General features: G+C 35.3%; 1 protein-coding gene across 10 annotated transcripts in view; it reads right to left on the reverse strand.

The window, feature by feature from the left end:
- LOC139976951 (uncharacterized) overlaps window positions 1-19,051 on the reverse strand; it is a 90,885-nt gene that overhangs the window by 11,620 nt on the left and 60,214 nt on the right. For 5 of the 10 annotated variants that reach the window (XR_011796333.1, XR_011796335.1, XR_011796332.1 and 2 more), the window contains 9 exons: window positions 18,272-18,348; window positions 14,773-15,559; window positions 6,358-6,604; window positions 5,295-5,372; window positions 4,216-4,290; window positions 3,450-3,545; window positions 1,750-1,824; window positions 1,203-1,262; window positions 570-656 (listed from right to left, as the gene is read on the reverse strand). Coding sequence is in view for 1 of the 10 variants with exons in the window: in XM_071985856.1 (XP_071841957.1) it covers window positions 570-656; window positions 1,203-1,262; window positions 1,750-1,824; window positions 3,450-3,545; window positions 4,216-4,290; window positions 5,295-5,372; window positions 6,358-6,604; window positions 14,773-15,559; window positions 18,272-18,294 (1,528 nt within the window). In the remaining 9 variants the exon portion in view is untranslated. The remainder of the gene's footprint in view (window positions 1-569; window positions 657-1,202; window positions 1,263-1,749; window positions 1,825-3,449; window positions 3,546-4,215; window positions 4,291-5,294; window positions 5,373-6,357; window positions 6,605-14,772; window positions 15,560-18,271; window positions 18,349-19,051) is intronic. The other 5 variants (XR_011796336.1, XR_011796337.1, XR_011796338.1 and 2 more) reach the window with 5 other exon arrangements.

Raw genomic sequence — 19,051 nt, forward strand, 5'->3', positions numbered from 1 at the left:
TAATTGATGCTCATTGTGTAACAAAGTTACTGGAAATTATGAATCTTTTCAAAAGCATATCCTACTAGCAGTTTTATTTAATTTTGAACTTGGTGTTATTTAATGAATTTAATGCATGTTGCAGTAAACTGTTCTTGCATTACAAGACAAATTACTTATGACAATTTGATCATCAACATGATGCTTATTATGCTCATAAAAGCTTAGCTCACCAGTGACTGTTAAGTACTTTTAGAAGTCATCTTGCAAACACTCCCAAATGTGACGTAGCAATTAATACTCCTTTTCTCTCTCAGTATTATGAAAACAGGCCACTCTAACAATAAGGAACAAATGTAATGTTTCAACAAGTAAAATACCTCCAATCAGGTACTTCTCATTCAGCTTTGATTCATATCAGGAGAATGCTTGTTTGGACGAAAAAATATTGTTTTTCCAAAATATTCTTCATATATTTACAAGGATTGAGAATTGTCTTGTTCACCTCAAAAGTTGTTCAGGACATAGTAAAATGAAAGTTGGCATGGTGACCAACTTTAAATTTTTTACCATGCAAGGTATGTACCCACCTTCTTCTTCTTCTTCTTCTTCTTCTTCTTCTTCTTCTGTCAGTATTCTACTTCTGCTCTGAAATAGCCAGCGATAAGGCCTGGTACCTGGAAGTATCATCTGTTTACATTTAATCCATACTCTAGAGAGTGATGTTCATTATTTAACAAATTTACTTTAAATTATGCATCATTTCAAAAGCATAACCTACAGTACTAGCAGTTTTATTTAATTTTTAACTTGGTAAAATTTGTTAGCAGCCCAGTTAGTCAAGTCCTGGTGGCAATTAATCTTAATTTTTTTAAAACATACAAATGATTTATCCCCTGAGGAAATAACTTTCCAGCACATACATGAATTAATACATGATGAGTACATTGACAATAAATAACTGAAATGTATCACATTTCAAGGAAAAAAGAACATTTCAATGGCAAGTTATGCTTTATAAGAACCTTTGCCATGATGACATCATATCCTGTTGTAAGGACTCATTATCTTACCATTTTCCCATAAATATTCTTCATATATTTGCAAGGGTTAAGTTATGTCTACATCATGTTCACCTCATGAGTTGTACATACTAACCTAGTGAAATGAAAGTTGAAGTGTATGCCAACTTTCATTTAAAACCATAGGATGTATTTACCCACCTTTTACTTGCTTAAGGAATGTTGATGAAAGTCTGTAAAGGAATGACTCGCTTCCTTCACCTACCAAAAAATATTATAGTAAAATATGCATTAATTTCCAACATAGTAAATAGAAACATAATTAGTCTTGTTTCAAGCTTAATGTCTCGTTTTGCATTGATTTTTCCCAAGCTAAAAGGAGAGTAGGGACATCCAAACCCAGGTCAGGACTTAATTGTCCCTGGGCCCCAAAGACTTTCAAATTTGACATAACAATTTATACTTCTTTTCTCTTTCAGTGGTACTAAAGTAGGCCATATTAACAATTATGAACAAACGTAATGTTTCGGAAAGTAAAATATCCCCGCTCAGGTACTTCTCATTCAGCTTTGATTCATATCAGAAGAATGCTGGTTTGGAAAAAAAAACATATTCTTTTACCGTAAATATTCTTCATATAGTTACTTGGGTTGAGAAATGTCTGTATCTTGTACACATCATGAGGTGTACAGAACATAATGAAAGTTGGCGTGTAGGTCAATAGAAACAAAAGAAGGTATGTTCTCACCTTCTTCTTCTACTGTCGTTGTTTGTTTAAGGTGGGCTGATGAAGGCATGTGAATGGATGGATATCTTCCTTTACCTACAAAGACATATAATAATAAAATATGCATTAATTTCCAAAGTACTCAATAGAAACATCATAAGAATTGTTTCAAACTTAATCTTGTTGTGCATTGAATTTGTCCAAAGCTGGTGTACTTAACTCTGAAAGGAACGTAGTGACATAAAGACCCAGTTGAGGCCCAGGACAATTAAGTCACTGGGCCTGATTCTTTTGAGACGTCAAACAAAATTTCCAGTGATTGATGTTCATTGTTAGATAAAGTTACTGAAAATGATCCATCTTTGCAAAAGCATATGCTACTAGCAGTTTTATTTTATTTTAAACTTGATGAAATTTTATGAATGCATCTGTAACAGCCCAGTTAGAAAACCCCTCATGAGGTGTACAGAACATAATGAAATGAAAGTTGGTGTACAGGCCAACTTTAATTTGAAACCATAGAAGGTTACATGAACTAATACATGCAGAAACATTGACGATTAAATACCCGAAATGTATCACATGTCAAGGAAATAAAAATAAACATTATAATTGGAAGTTACCCCTTTAAAGAACCACTGTCATGATGACATTACATCCTGTTGTAAGGGCTCATCGTCATCGCATCACGAGGATTAGTTCACATTCAAACATCATTTTATTAAGGGCAGTTATAATATTGAGAAAGGAAGGGAAGGGGTAGGAGCAGGCTTCCTGCTATTGTGCAGGCATTGACGTCCATGCATGTTGACAACCTTTATGCTTTCATGGTTTTATTGTTGCAGTAAACTATATTTGTATTACAAGACAAATGACATATGAAAATTTGATCATACATGCTACTAACTATGCTCATAAAAGCTCAGCTCACCAGTGATATGATATGAAGATTTCTTCTATGAAAAGGAAGCCATGGCTTGATCCATCCATCCCATGCATGCTGGGGTCCCATGAAAGACATCAGGCCCCATGTTTGTAGCCCCACCTGACCCACCCTGTCGTCAGACATAGTACCTGAAGTATCATCTGTTTACATTTTAAACTATATTCCAGTGATTGATGTTCATTGTTTAACAAATTTACTGGAAAATGGCATATGTCAATCGATCATCAACATGATGCTGACTATGCTCATTAAAGCTTGGCTCGCCTGTGATTATACGCATGCATGTTGACAACCTAAATGCTTTCATGGTTTAAATGTTGCAGTAAACTGTTTTTGCATTACAAGACAAATGATATATGAAAATTTGATCATCAACATGATGCTTTTAATGCTCATAAAAGCTTAGCTCACCTGTGATTTTAATTACTACTTTTAGAAATCATCTTGCAAAGACACTCAAATTTGACATAACAATTAATACTCCTTTTCTCGTTCAGTACTATGAATACAGGCCACCTTTACAACAAGGTACAAAAGTAATGTTTCAGCAAGCAGAATACCACCACTCAGGTACTCCTCATTCAGTTTTGATTCATGTCAGAAGAATGCTTGTTTGGACGAAAAAACATTGTTTTTCCATAATATTCTTCATATATTTACTTGGGTTGAGAAATGTCTATATCTTGTTCACCTCATGAGTTGTACAGGACATCATGAATTGAAGGTTGGCGTGCTGGCCAACTTTCAGTTTAAACCATAGAAAGTATGTACTCACCTTCTTCTTCTTTTACTGTCAATTTGCTACTTCTTCTCTGAAATACCGAGCGATAAGGCCCGGTACTTAATAGTGCCATAGTTTTGTACCTGGTAACTGAAAGTAGCAATATTCCAGTGATTGATGTTCATTGTTTAACAATTTTACTGGAATGATTCAAGTAATAATTTACATTCAACCATCAGTATTTCTTGGGTTAGTAATAATATTGAGAAAGAATGTGATAGGAGCAGGACTGCTGCCATATTGGAGGCGCTGACTTTCAAGCATGTTGACAACCTTTATGCTTTCATGGTTTTAATCCTGCAGTAAACTGTTTTTGTATTACAAGACAAATGACAATTTGATCAATCAACATGCTGCTAACTTTGCTCATGAAAACTAAGCTCACCTGTGATTTTTAATTACTACTTTTAGGAATCATCTTGCAAAGACTCTCAAATTTGACATAACAGTTAATACTCCTTTTCTCTCTCAGTACTATGAAAACAGGCAAATTTACAACAAGGTACAAAAGTAATGCTTCAGCAAGCAAAATACCCCCCAATCAGGTTTTCTCATTCAGTAATTCAGCTTATTTATGTCAGAAGAATGCTTGTTTGGACGAAAAAACATTGTTTTTCCATAAATATTTTTCATATATTTACAAGGGTTGAGAAATTTCAATAAACTTGTTCACCTCATGAGGTGTACATACTGACCTAGTGAAATGAAAGTTGGAGTGTATGCCAACTTTAATTTAGAACCATAGAAGGCATGTACCCACCTTCTCCTTCCATTGTCAGTTGTTGCTTAAAGTGCGCTGATGAAGGGCTGGCAATGGATGAATAGCTTCCTTTACCTACAAAGAATTATCATAGTAAAATATGCATTAATTTCCAAAGTACTAAAAGAGAAACATTATTAGAATTGTATCAAGCTTAAAATCTCATTTTGCATTGAATTTGTCCTGAGCTGGTGTACTTACCTCTGAAAGCTAAGTAGGCGGCAACTTAATGAATGCATCTGTTAGCACCCCAGTTTGTGAAGTCATGATGGCAATTTAGCTGATTTTACTTCAAAAGATACAAATGATTTATCCCTTGAGGAAATAACTTTCCTGCACCTAGATGAACTAATACATGCAGAAGCATTGACAATTAAATAACCGAAATGTATCACATTTCAAGGGAATAAAAATAACCATTAGAATTGGAAGTTACCCCTTTAAAGAACCATTGTCATGATGACATCACATCCTGTTGTAAGGACTCATCGTCATCGTACCACTAGGATTGGGTCACATTCACACATCACTATATTTAGGGTACGTACTTATATTGAGAAAGGGATAGGGGTAGGATTGCTGCTATTGTGCAGGCATTGACTTCCATGCATGTTGACAACCTTTATGCTTTCATGGTTTTAATGTTGCAGTAAACTATTTTTGTATTACAAGACAAATGACATATGAAAGTTTGATCATATACATGCTACTAACTATGCTCATAAAAGCTCAGCTCACCAGTGATTTTTAATTACTACTTTTAGAAATAATCTTGCAAACACTCCCAAATGTGACGTAGCAATTAATACTCCTTTTTCTCGTTCAGTACTATAAACAGGCCACTTTAACAATAGGGAACAAACTAGTGTTTCAGCAAGCAGAATACCACCACTCGGGTATTTCTCATTCAGCTTTGATTCATGTCAGAAGAATGCTTGTTTGGACCAAAAACAGTGTTTTTCCATAATGTTGAGGAATGCCAATATCATGTACACCTCATGAAGTGTGCAGGAAATAGTGAAATAAAAGTTGGAGTGCACACCAACTTTCATTTAAATACAAAAAAGGTATATACCCACCTTCTTCTTCTCCTACTGTCAGTTGTTGCTTTTGGAATGTTGATGAAGATCTGTTAATGGATGACTTTCTTCGTTCACCTACAGAGAAACATAATTGTACAATATGCATTTATTTCCAAAGCAGTAAGCAGAAATATACTTAGACTTGTTTCAAGCTGAAAGTCTCCATTTGTGTTGAATTTGTCCCAAGCTTAAAGGAAAGTAGGGACATCCAGACTCAGGTCAGGCTCGGGGACAATTAAGTCACTGGGCCCCATTATTTTAAGTCAGTTATTTTAAGACGTCATACATTCATGGTACATTTATAGCATATATGAAGAGTTCTTCTGGGGAAAGGAAGCCATAGCTTAATCCATCCCTACCTATGCATACTGGTGTCCATTATTGACATCAGGCCCCATGGCTGTAGCCCCACCCTGTTGTCAGGCCTGGTACCTGAATATATTACCTGTTTATATTTTAAAGGTATAATCCAGCGATTGATCTTCATTGTTTAACAAAGTTACTGGAAATTCTTCATCTTCAGCTCAAAAGCATATCCTATGTACATATATTAGCAGTTTTGTGTCACGGAGGTACAATATTTTTTCCAAATTTGGTGGAATTCCATAATACATAGCCTGTTAACTCCCCAGTTCATGAAGTCATTATGGCAGTTGAGCTGAAAATGTGTTTATTTTTCAAAATACAAACAAAGTTTCAGATCCATCACATTTTTATTTTGTGATATATGGGGTATCAATTGTCCGAATGAGACATCAACATAAAGAGACACATACACACCATTATTGCAAAGCTTATGACCTTCAATGAAACCAATAACACATTTTAAACTAAATGGCCTGATTTAAGGCACTCTCCAAAACGATTGCTCTGTGATATCAGTTTCTATTTATAACATGATTTTCACCCTCATCAGGTTTCCTGATAGCATAGGATTTTCTGAGATTGTTACTGCACAAACAAGTATGATGTTAACATATTAAGCACAGTGTCACTTAAATCTTTCTTTTTTGGAATCCTACAAGTAACCACCCATCAATTATCCATTGCTTATACTTACTTCTTCCTGTTAAGATATTAAGTGCCCCAAGGTTGTCACATAATTCATCAGTGAGAGCAGATTGTATAATCCCTTTATTCTCTAGTTCCACTAACAGGTCCTTGGAGTGTGATGCGCTGTTAACGATGGCCTTTACATGTTTCAGAGGAAACATGAAGAAGTTTGCAAGATTTTCGCTGTCACTTCTTGTCATCTCTGCAAATACCTTTTGTAGGCTTTCATGCAATAGAGTCAAGACATCTGGAGGCTGCAGAAAAAATATTCATATCTCATTTTAATTTATGTCATCAATGACTTTTTCAAAAGATTTAAATCCTTTCAAGAAAATAAACCAGAACAAGTAAACATCTAATGTTTTCGTTGCCCAAACATATTCATAGAGTGGTAAGCCATACATGTTAATATTCATGAACTTGTGCATACCAAAATCAAGAGAGATTATCTATTGACTAATGCTGCAACTTTTAAAGGAATGTACCAGGAATCAGTTATCATGTTGACAAAGTGTATTTAGTGATATAGTATAACCAGAAAGCCAGATGGCTTTGTGATTCCTTGCCAACAATGTGCTCAAAATTCAAAATAACTATCTGACTTATGTAGAATTTATAAGTGAGTTAAATTTGTTAAAGAATTAAGTGAGAACCAGAATAGATCAGACATTTCCACTTCTTATTTGTAGCACTTCCTTGTAGGCATCAACCATTTAATCCACTGGTAAGGATTTTAAATTATATTATTTCTATTCCAAATGTTTCAGTATCTAGAAAAAACAGTCTTCCTATGTGAAATATATGTAGATGTATGAATAACGTGCATTTTCTTTTACCAATTTTGATATAATTTTTAATAATTGTTATTAATGTATGAGAGTATCTAAAATATCTAGTATAATATCTAGTATAAATCACAGAGGAAATGGCCAATTTTGAGGCCATTTGAGATAACCTGTTGATCCCCGATCCACTTTGTTTTTGGCACCATTTGAGATAACCTGTTGACCCCTTGAAGCTTAGAGGGTGATTATTGAGAAGAGCAGTTGAGTGCACATTTAAAGCAACACTCTGAAGCAGGTTTCATTTCCTGGATGATTGTGTGTTTCGTTGAAGTCATATAGAGCCCCTTCACGAAACTAAACTGAACTTGACTAAAGTATGTTCACCAAAAGAAAATCATTGTAGCATTAGAGAATTCACAGATTAATTGTAGCTTTAATATTGTAGGTATAATGTTGAAAGGTTTTCAGACTTTGACACCTGTTGACCTCATGTGACCTTTGACCTCTACCAATTTCCATAGGGTTCTTGCACTCACCAAGCTGAATCTACCTACCAAGTATGACATTGATTCAACCTGTGTCTGTTGAGATATTATGTTTACAACTGTTTTTGACGATTTCCCATTAAACCGCACCCACAATGAATATTAATAAGGCAAAATTATCGTTGAAGAGAACATGAACTTATATATAGTTACATCACAATACCAACTACAAATTAAGTCACACATACGGTTATAGAGATATAGACATTTTACGAATTTTATGGTAAGTCACGCCCACTCATTAATATTCATGAGATGAAAACCACACACTATAAGGCACATCTACTCATGATAGGGCATCTATCTACCACATATGACATTTATTAAACTTTTATTTGTTGAAAAATTTAGTTCACAAGCCGTTTTCGACCAATTCCCATTAAGCCCCATTCATTCGTGAACCTTAAGAAGGTAAACATTGTTGTTGCAAAGAACATGTATTTAAGTACTGTGTAGTTACATCACGCTACTATGAATGGACTAAATCCGACATATGGTCGGAGAGATATTGACATTTTACCAACTTTATGGTTAGCCCCACCCACTCATTAATATTCAAGAGATGGGAACACAACACAATAGGGTCATTCCATGTCAAATCACGGATGGCTGTTGCTAGGGATGCACCGGATATCCGGTCCGGCCGGAATATCCGGCCGGATAGTGAGCAATTATCCTGTTCCGGTTCCGGCCGGATATTTTTCTAAATCCGGCCGGATCTTTTTCAAAATCTGGCCTGAATTATTCCTTAAAAAGGTGTTGGTATTAACTTAAATCAATGTAAACTATTTCCAAAAATTAATAAAAACATTCAAAGTAAGGAAAAATTAGGTTTAACATGTTTAATTTAATTTTCTCAATGGTCTGACCCACTGTTTCTAAAGATCAACCAAAACAATACAACTACTGTAATAATATGAAGCTATATACAAAAAAAGCAGTTTGCAGTGAAATCATTTCTTGCAGCCTTCATCAGTTTAATATTGTGCAGTTAAAATAGACCATTCATATACTTATCAGTCAAAATACTGTTCCATTGAATCTTTACTTTCCCATTATTGTTGGCATTCATGTTTTCTCTGAATTTTTATGTGTGAAACAATCTCTTAAATGGTTTTAAAACAAACTTCATAGGTAGTATGCAGTATTTTTCCAGCAAACAAATTTACATACTGTATCAAGCTTGTCAACAATTATATTGTAGTTATTTTATTAAAGAATGTAGATTAAACCACTTCAAGTCATATTTAATCTCATAAATGGGGTCTTAATTTCACCTTCTTTATAATATGCGTATACCTCACCTAAGATTTGTTCCTTGTTTCATACTTCGACCTCTTATTAATGATTTTCTTTTGGATTATGAAAAAATCCGGTTCCGGCCGGATTTCATGTACTATCCGGCAAAATCCGGTTCCGGCTGGATCCAAAAATTTGGATCCGGTGCATCCCTAGCTGTTGCTGCACCCTCTCCAAATAATCCCAAATTTTTTGTATGATTGGACCACCATGAAATAAGCATATTCTGAAAATTTCAGTTGCATTGCTTTACAATTGGCCGACTTATCACACTTTGAAATTCCGCAATTTGTCGCCACCGTGGCATTTTGGCATTTTCTTGACTTTTGAGGTCTTATTTCTCAGCAATGAAACATCCTACTACCTTTCTATTACATATGCCTGTAGAGTCTATCCCATAGAACAGGAATTAGACTACAAAAATATTGTCTTGTGGAGTTAGGTCAACTTAAAAGTCAAAATATTCAATTTTTGTACTTTTCACTAAAAAATGTGCTATTTTTAGTGATGAGTTGCTCCTAAACCATTGCTTCAGGGTACTTGATTCTTTCAGAGATTATTATGTCTAGTACAAACAATACAAAATAATGATTACACTGCTTTCCTATAATGTATTTGCAAGTTGTGCAACTCTAAAGTTGCTATTTCATGCTGCGATCCATCATGAGGTAGGGGTTTTGATGCCAATTTTTTTACCAAAGTAACCATGTTAGAGCTGTCAGGGTTATATACTTTAATTATAAGTGTGAGGGAAGGTGGCGAAATCCATATTCATGAACTCTCCCCTTAGCAACTAGTTTGACCTGTGACCCGACAATTTGCCTGTATCTACGCGCGTAGCACAGTGGACTGTATTGTTTATCTGTACTGTCACTCACTAGAACAGTGGCTTGTATTGTTTTGGTGTACAGCATCCCTTCCGTTCTGGTGACATCCCTATGTTCCGACGTCTCTATGTTCCGACGTCTCTATGTTCCGACAAATTGTTTGGACTCTTTTTTTTGACCAACATTTTTTCGGACCCAATTTGTTTTTGGAGATTCAATCTTTTTGGTCCCCCATTTTTCAGACCAAACTTTTTGGGGGGACTTAATTTTTTTGGCCCCAAATTTTTTGAGACCCAATTGTTTTTTTTTGGGGGGGGGGAATACATTTTTTGGGACCAACATTTTTCTGACCTACCTTTTTGGGGGACACAATTTTTTGGACGCACCAAATTTTTTTCAGGAATAAAAGGGCCCAAAGTTTGTTATGACCCAAATACTGCTTGTGACCGAAAATTGCTTGTGACCCGAAATTTAATTGTTTGCACTCAAATTTTTTGGGACCAAATAAGTTTGGTCAAAAAAAAATTTGGTCCGAAAAAAGTTGGTCCGAAAACATGTTGGTGTCAAAAAATTTGGTCATAAAAATATATTGGTCTAAAATAATTTTGGGTAAAAAAAATTGTCGGAACATAGAGACGTCGGAACATAGAGATGTCGGAACATAGAGACGTCGGAACATAGAGACGTCGGAACATAGAGATGTAACCGTCAAGCTATCGTGAGCGTTGTTTCTGCACACACAGCAATCAACCATTTCTACATATATCTATTTTAAAGTTTTATCTATCGCATTCGGGATGTGAGAAGCTGTAAAGGTAAATATAAACATTCACTTTGATCACCCAATATCAATTTTAAGTTAAGAAGTGGTTCATTCATGTGAAATATAGCCAAATTGTGGTCCTCACGTGTGCTTGTTAGTCAAGTATTGGCAACGTTACTTTCCTTGTTGCATACTCACTGTGTAATAGTCCTGTAGGCTAATCGTAAACGATCGCTTACGAAGAGTGTACGTATTATGTCTAATTATACTTAAATGATTGTTTTCTAAATTACACTCAATTTATTTAGTACATGCTGCAAATGTTGAGTTTATAATACCGTATTTACGCTATTTCTTGTAGCCTAGGTCTAAAGTATATACAGTGTGAGCCTGTTTGTAAATGCCTTACACTGTGTATGTGGTAATAACGTGCTAGGTCGTTGTGTAAGAGCGCCACCTATTAAGATGGCGGCCCCCATGTATCGTTAGATTTATGTACATTATATATTATATTCAAGATGGCTGCGCCCATGTACCGTTAAGTGTATTGGTTCACCATATACATATTGTGCTGAATATTGTATCCTAATTAATGCAACGATGTCATAGTATGTCCTATATGAATATCTCGGAGGTTATTTAGCTGCATTTTTCAGTTAAGGTTAGTATGCCGTACCTCAAAGTAAATTAGCTTGCAGTTTATGGTCATGAGTTTTAGTTTATGAATCGTTGTATCAGTCGAGGGTAAATCGAAATGGATAGGTACGATGTCATATTAAATTGTGTTAATTTGTTTTTAGAATGCAATTGTGGTTGTTTAGAGGCAGACGTGCCATAACTTAAATGTTACCTCCACTACTTGTTTAATCCTAGTGTTATTTTATGAATTTAAGGTTTTATGCATGAGTTAAATACCTGTGTCATGGCCATTTATTATTCATGTTGTTTCATAGACCTATATATTATGCAAGGAGGTATTTTCTCTTATTAACCGTTGATTACTGAGGTTTCATTTATGGATTTATACTTATGATTTCTTTTCATATTTTTATTAACAGTTTCAGAGCTTTACGCATCCGTCCGGTGGGTTGTACCACCGTCCTCTCTTTATCCTCTTCTATATTTTACTGGCTCTTACACCCAGTAAAGGCTAAGAAACCCCTAATAAATTGGAGCAGAACTATCCGTCTGTTTTTTATTCTTCTTTCGTGAATGCTCTCGTACGGCATCACATAAGTATAAAGTTCTTACACCTAAACAAATTTCAGGGTTCTAGCTTAGATCTCAATATTAATTTATGAAGTTGTTAAGTTGCTCCGATGTACAAAAGAGGTCGTCTTTGACGGCCAATAACTCAAAACGTGTCATGTTGAAGAGATATAGTACCACCCTGTTTGTACAAAAAAATTCAGGAGGGTGTTTTGCCTTATTTTAAAATGAAAAATCCTCAAAGTTTGGGATTTTTACAAAAATGTTTTTGCCTGTTTTGATGTTCCATGTGTTTTGAGCCTGGGTATTGTACTTCAAGGTCATTCAATTCAATACTGTGCAGTCTTTAATTTCATATAAACAAATACTATTTGCAATGTACTTGTCTGTTTCTGGTTTAATTCATTTTATTAAAAGACTTTACAATAGAATGAATTTCAACCAGTACATACATGTATGTACAGTGTGCACAGTACATACACTGTACTGGGTGTATGTACAGTACAGTGTGTATTTAAGTGTTGGGTGTAAACACAGTCTTCTGGCATTCATTGTCCTTATCCAAATGGATCGAACTACAACATACTCCAAAATTTGGTGATTTGATATGGAATGACCCAATAGGGAACATTTACACACCATGGGCCATGTATCTACCAGGTAGACTGTGATTCAACTTGTGCTTGTGCTTGTTGTAGCACCTAAGGCAATAGGGCACAGTTACAAATCATGTGACATCTACCTACCAAGCATGACATTTACTCAATTTGTGGTTGTTGAGATATCTTGTTTACAAGCAAGCCATCACATCCACACACACACACATACACGTGCACACACACGAAACACAAACACAATGGTAACTGAGCCTTCGGCATTGTAACCAAAAATAAAAATACATAATATATATACCCTAGGAATCTCACATAGACTATTTTTCTCTTTTCAAATTCCTTGTTTACAAGATGTTTATTCACCACGACTATACATACATAAATTTTGATTAGACTTTAAATTGAATTTACAAAACAGTTACCAGAACAAGTCAAACCACTAAGAAGCAATGATTTAAGACTAAATTGTCTATTCCTAACCAATACAGCTCACACTAACCTTAATTACAGCACTTAAGTGAACCTTCATAGGATAAGCAATAATCATTCACAATACAAATTATATTTTGTGTCATTGCAAGAGAGCAATTGCATTCTGAATGACTATACAAACAGTCCATGTAGGGGTCTGTGAATAGGTACTCGTCTATGGTGGTGCTATAACATCGCCACTGGAAAGATGCAACTGTGTACCTGTACGATCCTACAAAGTGCCAGCACACAGACTACAAATATCCTATTGGCAAGCTCTAGTTTGACTTGCATCATCATAATGCAACTAACATTGTGAAGTTAGGGAACAAGCAAAGCTGTGTTATACCCCACCATACTAAAGTTAGCATGTAGACAGACAACTTAGGCTAAGGTGACCAGACGTCCCCGATTTTCGGGGACAGTCCCCGATTACTGTGTGCTGTCCCCGATGAACAAGTGTCCCCGAAAATGTCCCCAATTCGTCAAAATGTTCAGGAATTTCGAAAATATCCCACATTATTAGTAAAATAATTGTAAAAAAATTTGTTAGTCAAGTGTGCAGTCGCAGAACGGAGCTAACCAATAGTTCAGATGGGCCAGTGTAAAGTGGAATATGCTAAATCGATCTAGCCTAGCACTCTTACGTAAAGTAATTAAAATTAATCTAAAAAAAGCTACATTTTTGAAAATAAAATTGATATAAAACGTGCTTCTAAGTATCACCATTTTACATCTAGACACTTAGGCACTTGAAATTTTTCCAACCCCTTAAACCCCTCCCCCATATCTGTCACGCAATAAATGTCCCTGATTCCAGTCAGGCAAATATGGTCACCTTAAACTTAGGCCTTCACTTGACATGCCATTTTGGCCAAAATTGAATTCACTGGTGCACAATTTGTACATTAATACTACAAGTAGGCCTATTGTTAAATGTTCAGGGTCATAATGGCCAGGAATTTCTTTTTACATTTGCTTAAAAACACAAAGGAGTCATTTCTCCTTGCTGGCACACAGTGTAGATATAGCTTTTGAAACTGGCTGTAAAAAGTTTGCACTGAAGTTTTCTGATATCTGCCAAAATTTGTAAAATGACAGTAATAGTTGTACTCTACACAATGTTTCGCATCCACTTGTACCAAATTTACTGATACTAAAGCAACTGAAAAGTTCATATTTCTTTGAAAAGACAATGGAGTCAGTTTTGTTTAGCTAAGATCTCTAATGCATACACACAGTGTGTGTACTCTGCAACCAAATTTTGAAATATGATTTAGACAAAATGTGCACTAGAATTTGCTCAAATCAGGTAAAAATTTGTAAAATGGAACTAATAGTTGTTACCTATAATTTTTTCGCATGCACTTATCTAAAAGGAGTTGATACAAACCAGCTACAGAAGTCAGATTTTTGCAGTAAATATGAAGCCATTTATGTTTGGCCCTAATTTCTACTACATACACACAGTGTATAGTCTACAATCTCATTTTTTTAAATTGAATGTAAATATTTTGCCCTGAAATTTTCTTAAATCCTGCAAATTTTGTAAGATGTCAATAACAGTTGTGTTCTACTCAAAAGTTCGCATCCACTTATACCAAATCTCTTAATTCTAGACTGCTGAATAGTTCACATTAAGTTGTTCAAATATTAAGAGAATTTCTTGCTCACTTCTATACAGTTGTTACACAAAACTTGAGAAATTTAGGTTAACCATTTCTTTTTATTTATTTTTTTGTTTGCATTAGAATTTCATTAAATTTTGCCAAATTTGTAAAACAATAGAATTGTTAAGAAAACAAATGTTCACATTCACTTATATCAAATTTGTCTACTCTAATTGACTAGCTGATTAATTTAGACCTAAATTATATTCCTATTTTTATCATAATCCTGCTGTACTTACCATACTGTACTCTCTAACTTCACCAGTGTACATGCATACTGTTAACAACCTGTTTACATCAACAATCCTGATTCTATGAGATTCATCAACATCAAATGACGTCAGTTGTTGACTGTCAGAGAGAGAGTAAACAACAACATGGAGGCAATCCCATAAAATATAAACCAGACCACTAACAGTGATACTCCATGCAGATGAGTAGCCTGGTGATTTATACTCATGTACAATCTTTCCCTCCATGTTGTATCTAGTAATAGCTCTCCGCTGGCCTGTAGATATAAACAGATTATCTCCATAAACTGTTATATCTGCAGGATATCTATCTAATCCTTTCAAGGTGATTGTCTTGATTTTCTTTAAACTAAAATCAAACACAATCACCTCGTTAGAAGACAAACCAATAAATATCACTCCCTCTCTGGCAGTCATGCACTTGGCTTCCCTATCGTGTAATAGGTTGACTGTGTGTAATGGTTCACTGTCGTCTGCCTCAATATGATAAACATGAACGAGATCACCGTACACAGTAACTATATGTGAATCATCCAAGATAGAAACATAGCGATACCGCCATCTTGAACGATCGAATAGTTTAGTGCACAACTGAGTCATTAATGGCGACGAAGAATCAGAATCATTTAACGTAAACAGGTCTATGAATGATGGTGTATCATCTGTCCTGTAGTTGTATCCGCACACTGCCATCTTGTTACCGCGTACTGCCATATCAGCGACACACCAGCAGTCACTATCTGTTGTACATCTTGGTATGGTAAAGCTACGTACACTGCAATGGAAAAACAAAAAGTGCAAATACAGGTCAATCGCAAGCCTGCGTCTCCATGGTAACAAGTAGTTCTAGCGTGAATCTTGGCTAATAAAGTTCAGGTTCACGAAGTAACAACGGATGGAAAATGGATCGTACTCGAATGCTACGTACGTAGAAACACTATAACGCCATTAAATTATGTTCAGTTTCCTTTACCAGTGGAGGGCAGTATACTGATCTACTGAAAAGGACTGTAAAGAAAATAAGCTGACAAGTGGAAGAAACATTAAGGTGAAGATAGGCTTCAATTAAATCCTTTAAAATCAAGGGAAAATTTCTCGGTTATGGTTAAGGCACGCATATATATTGAAAGCTATGTATGGGCATTTGGATGATACATCATTTGGATGATATACTTATTTTAATGTCTAATCGAAAAAAAAAATATTATTTTGGAGTTTCTGGTGATAGCTGATGGTCATAGACTGCGGTGAGAAGGCCTTAAAGCATGTGCTATTTTCCGATAAAAAGCAGGAGGGCCAAATGGAGTACATTTGTGCAAAAATGTGGGCCTATGATATATATATACTATACTGATCGATCGAACAATTAATGTCACCACATTATAACACTATTGTAGGTTTCGTGTTCTCTGAAATATGTGATAGAAATTTTGCGGTAAGTAATTGTCGCCAATGATCAAATTATTACATATTCTTCAAACAACATCATTTGCAAGTTTTCTTGTAGGTAATTGTAGCAATTATACAGTATGCATAGCCTGTATTGTAATGTAGAGAAAGCCTCACAAAACCTCGTTTTAGAGGACATTCATCAGCAGATAATTACTTTGGCAAAACGCCTGCATTGTTTGAAAAGCTTAACGGCACTTAATTCGCACATTTCTATTTTTTTTTTAGCAGATGGTAGTATACCCAGCAAACACAAAACGTTATAACATTTTTAAAAGAGCCTCTAAAATATGTTTTTATAACGTTAAATGTGGTGTTATATAAACGTTGGCATAACGTTTTTATGAGATATATTAATGTAATATTAATGTTAAATTACGTTTTAACGAAAAAATGTTTGAAATAAAAGCCTGAAAACGTTTTCGTGACATATTTATTACACCACAAATAACGTTATCAAAACAAAAGACGAAACGTTTTAATTACGTTTTAAAAACGTTTTTGTGTTTGCTGGGTAGCTAGCATATGCTCGTGTGATCGAGATTTATAATTTTGATAGCATATGTTCATATTAAGGAAAACATTTTTTTTTGGGGGGGGGGGGGGATGGCTCGTAAAAACATGGAGAATTTGAACTCAATTGTGATAATTATGATGGATCGATGCTTGCATGGTTGTGCTCACATTAATGTTAAATTTCCTTTATCTCTTTATCGGATAAATTGCAGTAAACTTTAATGCGAATTTTAAAAAAAGGAACAGGCGGAGGGAACTATACAGTAAGAGTATGATGACAAGAAAGCTATCGACCATCAACCATTCTTTCCAAATGGAATCGTAGGTAGCAAAATGGACCAGTTCCAATTAAATATCAAATCTTCCGCAGAACTATCGCAAATTTTCATGAAAAGAAAAATCGTACGAAAGTGCCCTCATTAAAGTATTCACTTCAACTGAGCGAATCTAGTAAAGGATCAAACTTTTGACAGTCCCGACCTTTGGCAGGCTAATATTCGGGGCCAGTTTAAAGCCATATAGTTCCAATCGCGCCCTATACACACTTACTCTGATTACAAATAAATCCATGGCGGGAAAAGTTCTGAAAGTGGTGGCGCTATATCAAATTACCTGGAAGCAAATACGCTCAAGACGCAACTGACAATACAAGCATGCAAATATGAATGGACACAAATATGGCCACCTCAACATATGTACGTATCCTATGCACCACTCACTACTTCATTTCATTACTTTTAACAGCAATAGGGCACATACACAGCCCACTGACTATCAGACTATCATATACGACATATAATCTAATATACAGTTCCTGAGATTTTCTTGCTTCCAAAAAATTACATTAAGCCCCTGCCTACCATCCATATCAATTAATTTCAACAGTTTCATAACGTGAACATTAACGTATATGCTAACAATATAAACAGGCCAAATATGAAAGAAAACATGTGTAGCTGTCAAAATTTTCAGATTTTTACATTACCCACTCATAAATATGTATGACTTATGACATTACTTCAAAGGGCAATAGGGCACATCTACAGCTCATTGGCTATCAGACTATCATATATGACATGAATCTAACATATATATAGTTCCTGAGTTATGCAACATTACGCAATTATCACACCATAGGTTCCTGGCATAGGATCCAAAATCGGTGGAAATCATTCAGAACATATATCGTGGATCTACTTGTAATTTTGAGGGGCGTGAGGGAGGGAGGGCGGGGGGGGGGGGGGGCTACTTGAGAACAGGGTTTTTAGTTGAAATTAGTACTGCTGTTGTGAAAAATGTTTTCACAAGTTATATCCAACTCTCCCAATTTATAAATTGGGAACAATATTTTGTTTGCTCTCATAGATACGGGTCAGTTGTTGATTTATTTTGTATCTCTGTTTACCAGTTAAAGATGATTATTTAAATTCTATCTGTCACATTCTAACATCCAAGTATGGACATAACCGTTGGATACACGTTTCAATGACACTACCCAGAATATGGCTGCATGGTTACTTACCAAGGAGATACAATGGTGGCCATGTTTTATAGATTGGTGAAAACTTGAGAGGACAAGAGACGAAGCTTATTCTTTATCTGTTGGAAAAGATGATGAATTTAATTTTTCAAAGTTAGTAAACAAGTCTATAAATGAAAGCAAAAACAATAACGATGAAGATGTAATGCAAACGACTCCCAACAATATTCGCCTCTCTTAAATGATCAAATTGACATTTTAATTGGTGGTAAACATTGGACGTGTTTGACGAAATTACAGAGACTTACAGAGATTAGTGGATGAAGTAAGATTATGTTTCTATTACTTAGTTGACCTGTTGAAGCATATCGTCCAATTATTTACTATCATATATTTTACGAAACATCTGTCGTTTCTAGGCTACCGCATTAGTACACGTCAATCACCAAATCGTTAGTAATATGTCTCAGGGATTCCCCGATGTTGCGCAAAAGTATTGCGCAATCTTGGGGAATTTTTATGACGTTCAACCGACGAGATTTGGTAAACCGTAGTTTTATTCAGTGTGCACACTGGAAGTTGTGTGTTGTTATAGACTACATGACATTGAAATGTGCTCGTGAACTTAGAACTGTGGGCGTGATTAATTCTTGTGTGCTAAAATAATCGAAACAGGAAACAATACGCACGGACAAACAAAGGAATATTTAACTAACAAATTCTGCTAAACTCTCAGCGGTATCGCTCGTCCCCCCTCAGTCCCCATATTTCATAAAGGTTTGTTCGAACTCCAAGTTTAGTGCCACAGACAATGTCGACCGT

The sequence above is a fragment of the Apostichopus japonicus genome, chromosome 12 (assembly GCF_037975245.1).
Source record: "Apostichopus japonicus isolate 1M-3 chromosome 12, ASM3797524v1, whole genome shotgun sequence".
In the NCBI taxonomy this organism is placed as follows: domain Eukaryota; kingdom Metazoa; phylum Echinodermata; class Holothuroidea; order Aspidochirotida; family Stichopodidae; genus Apostichopus; species Apostichopus japonicus.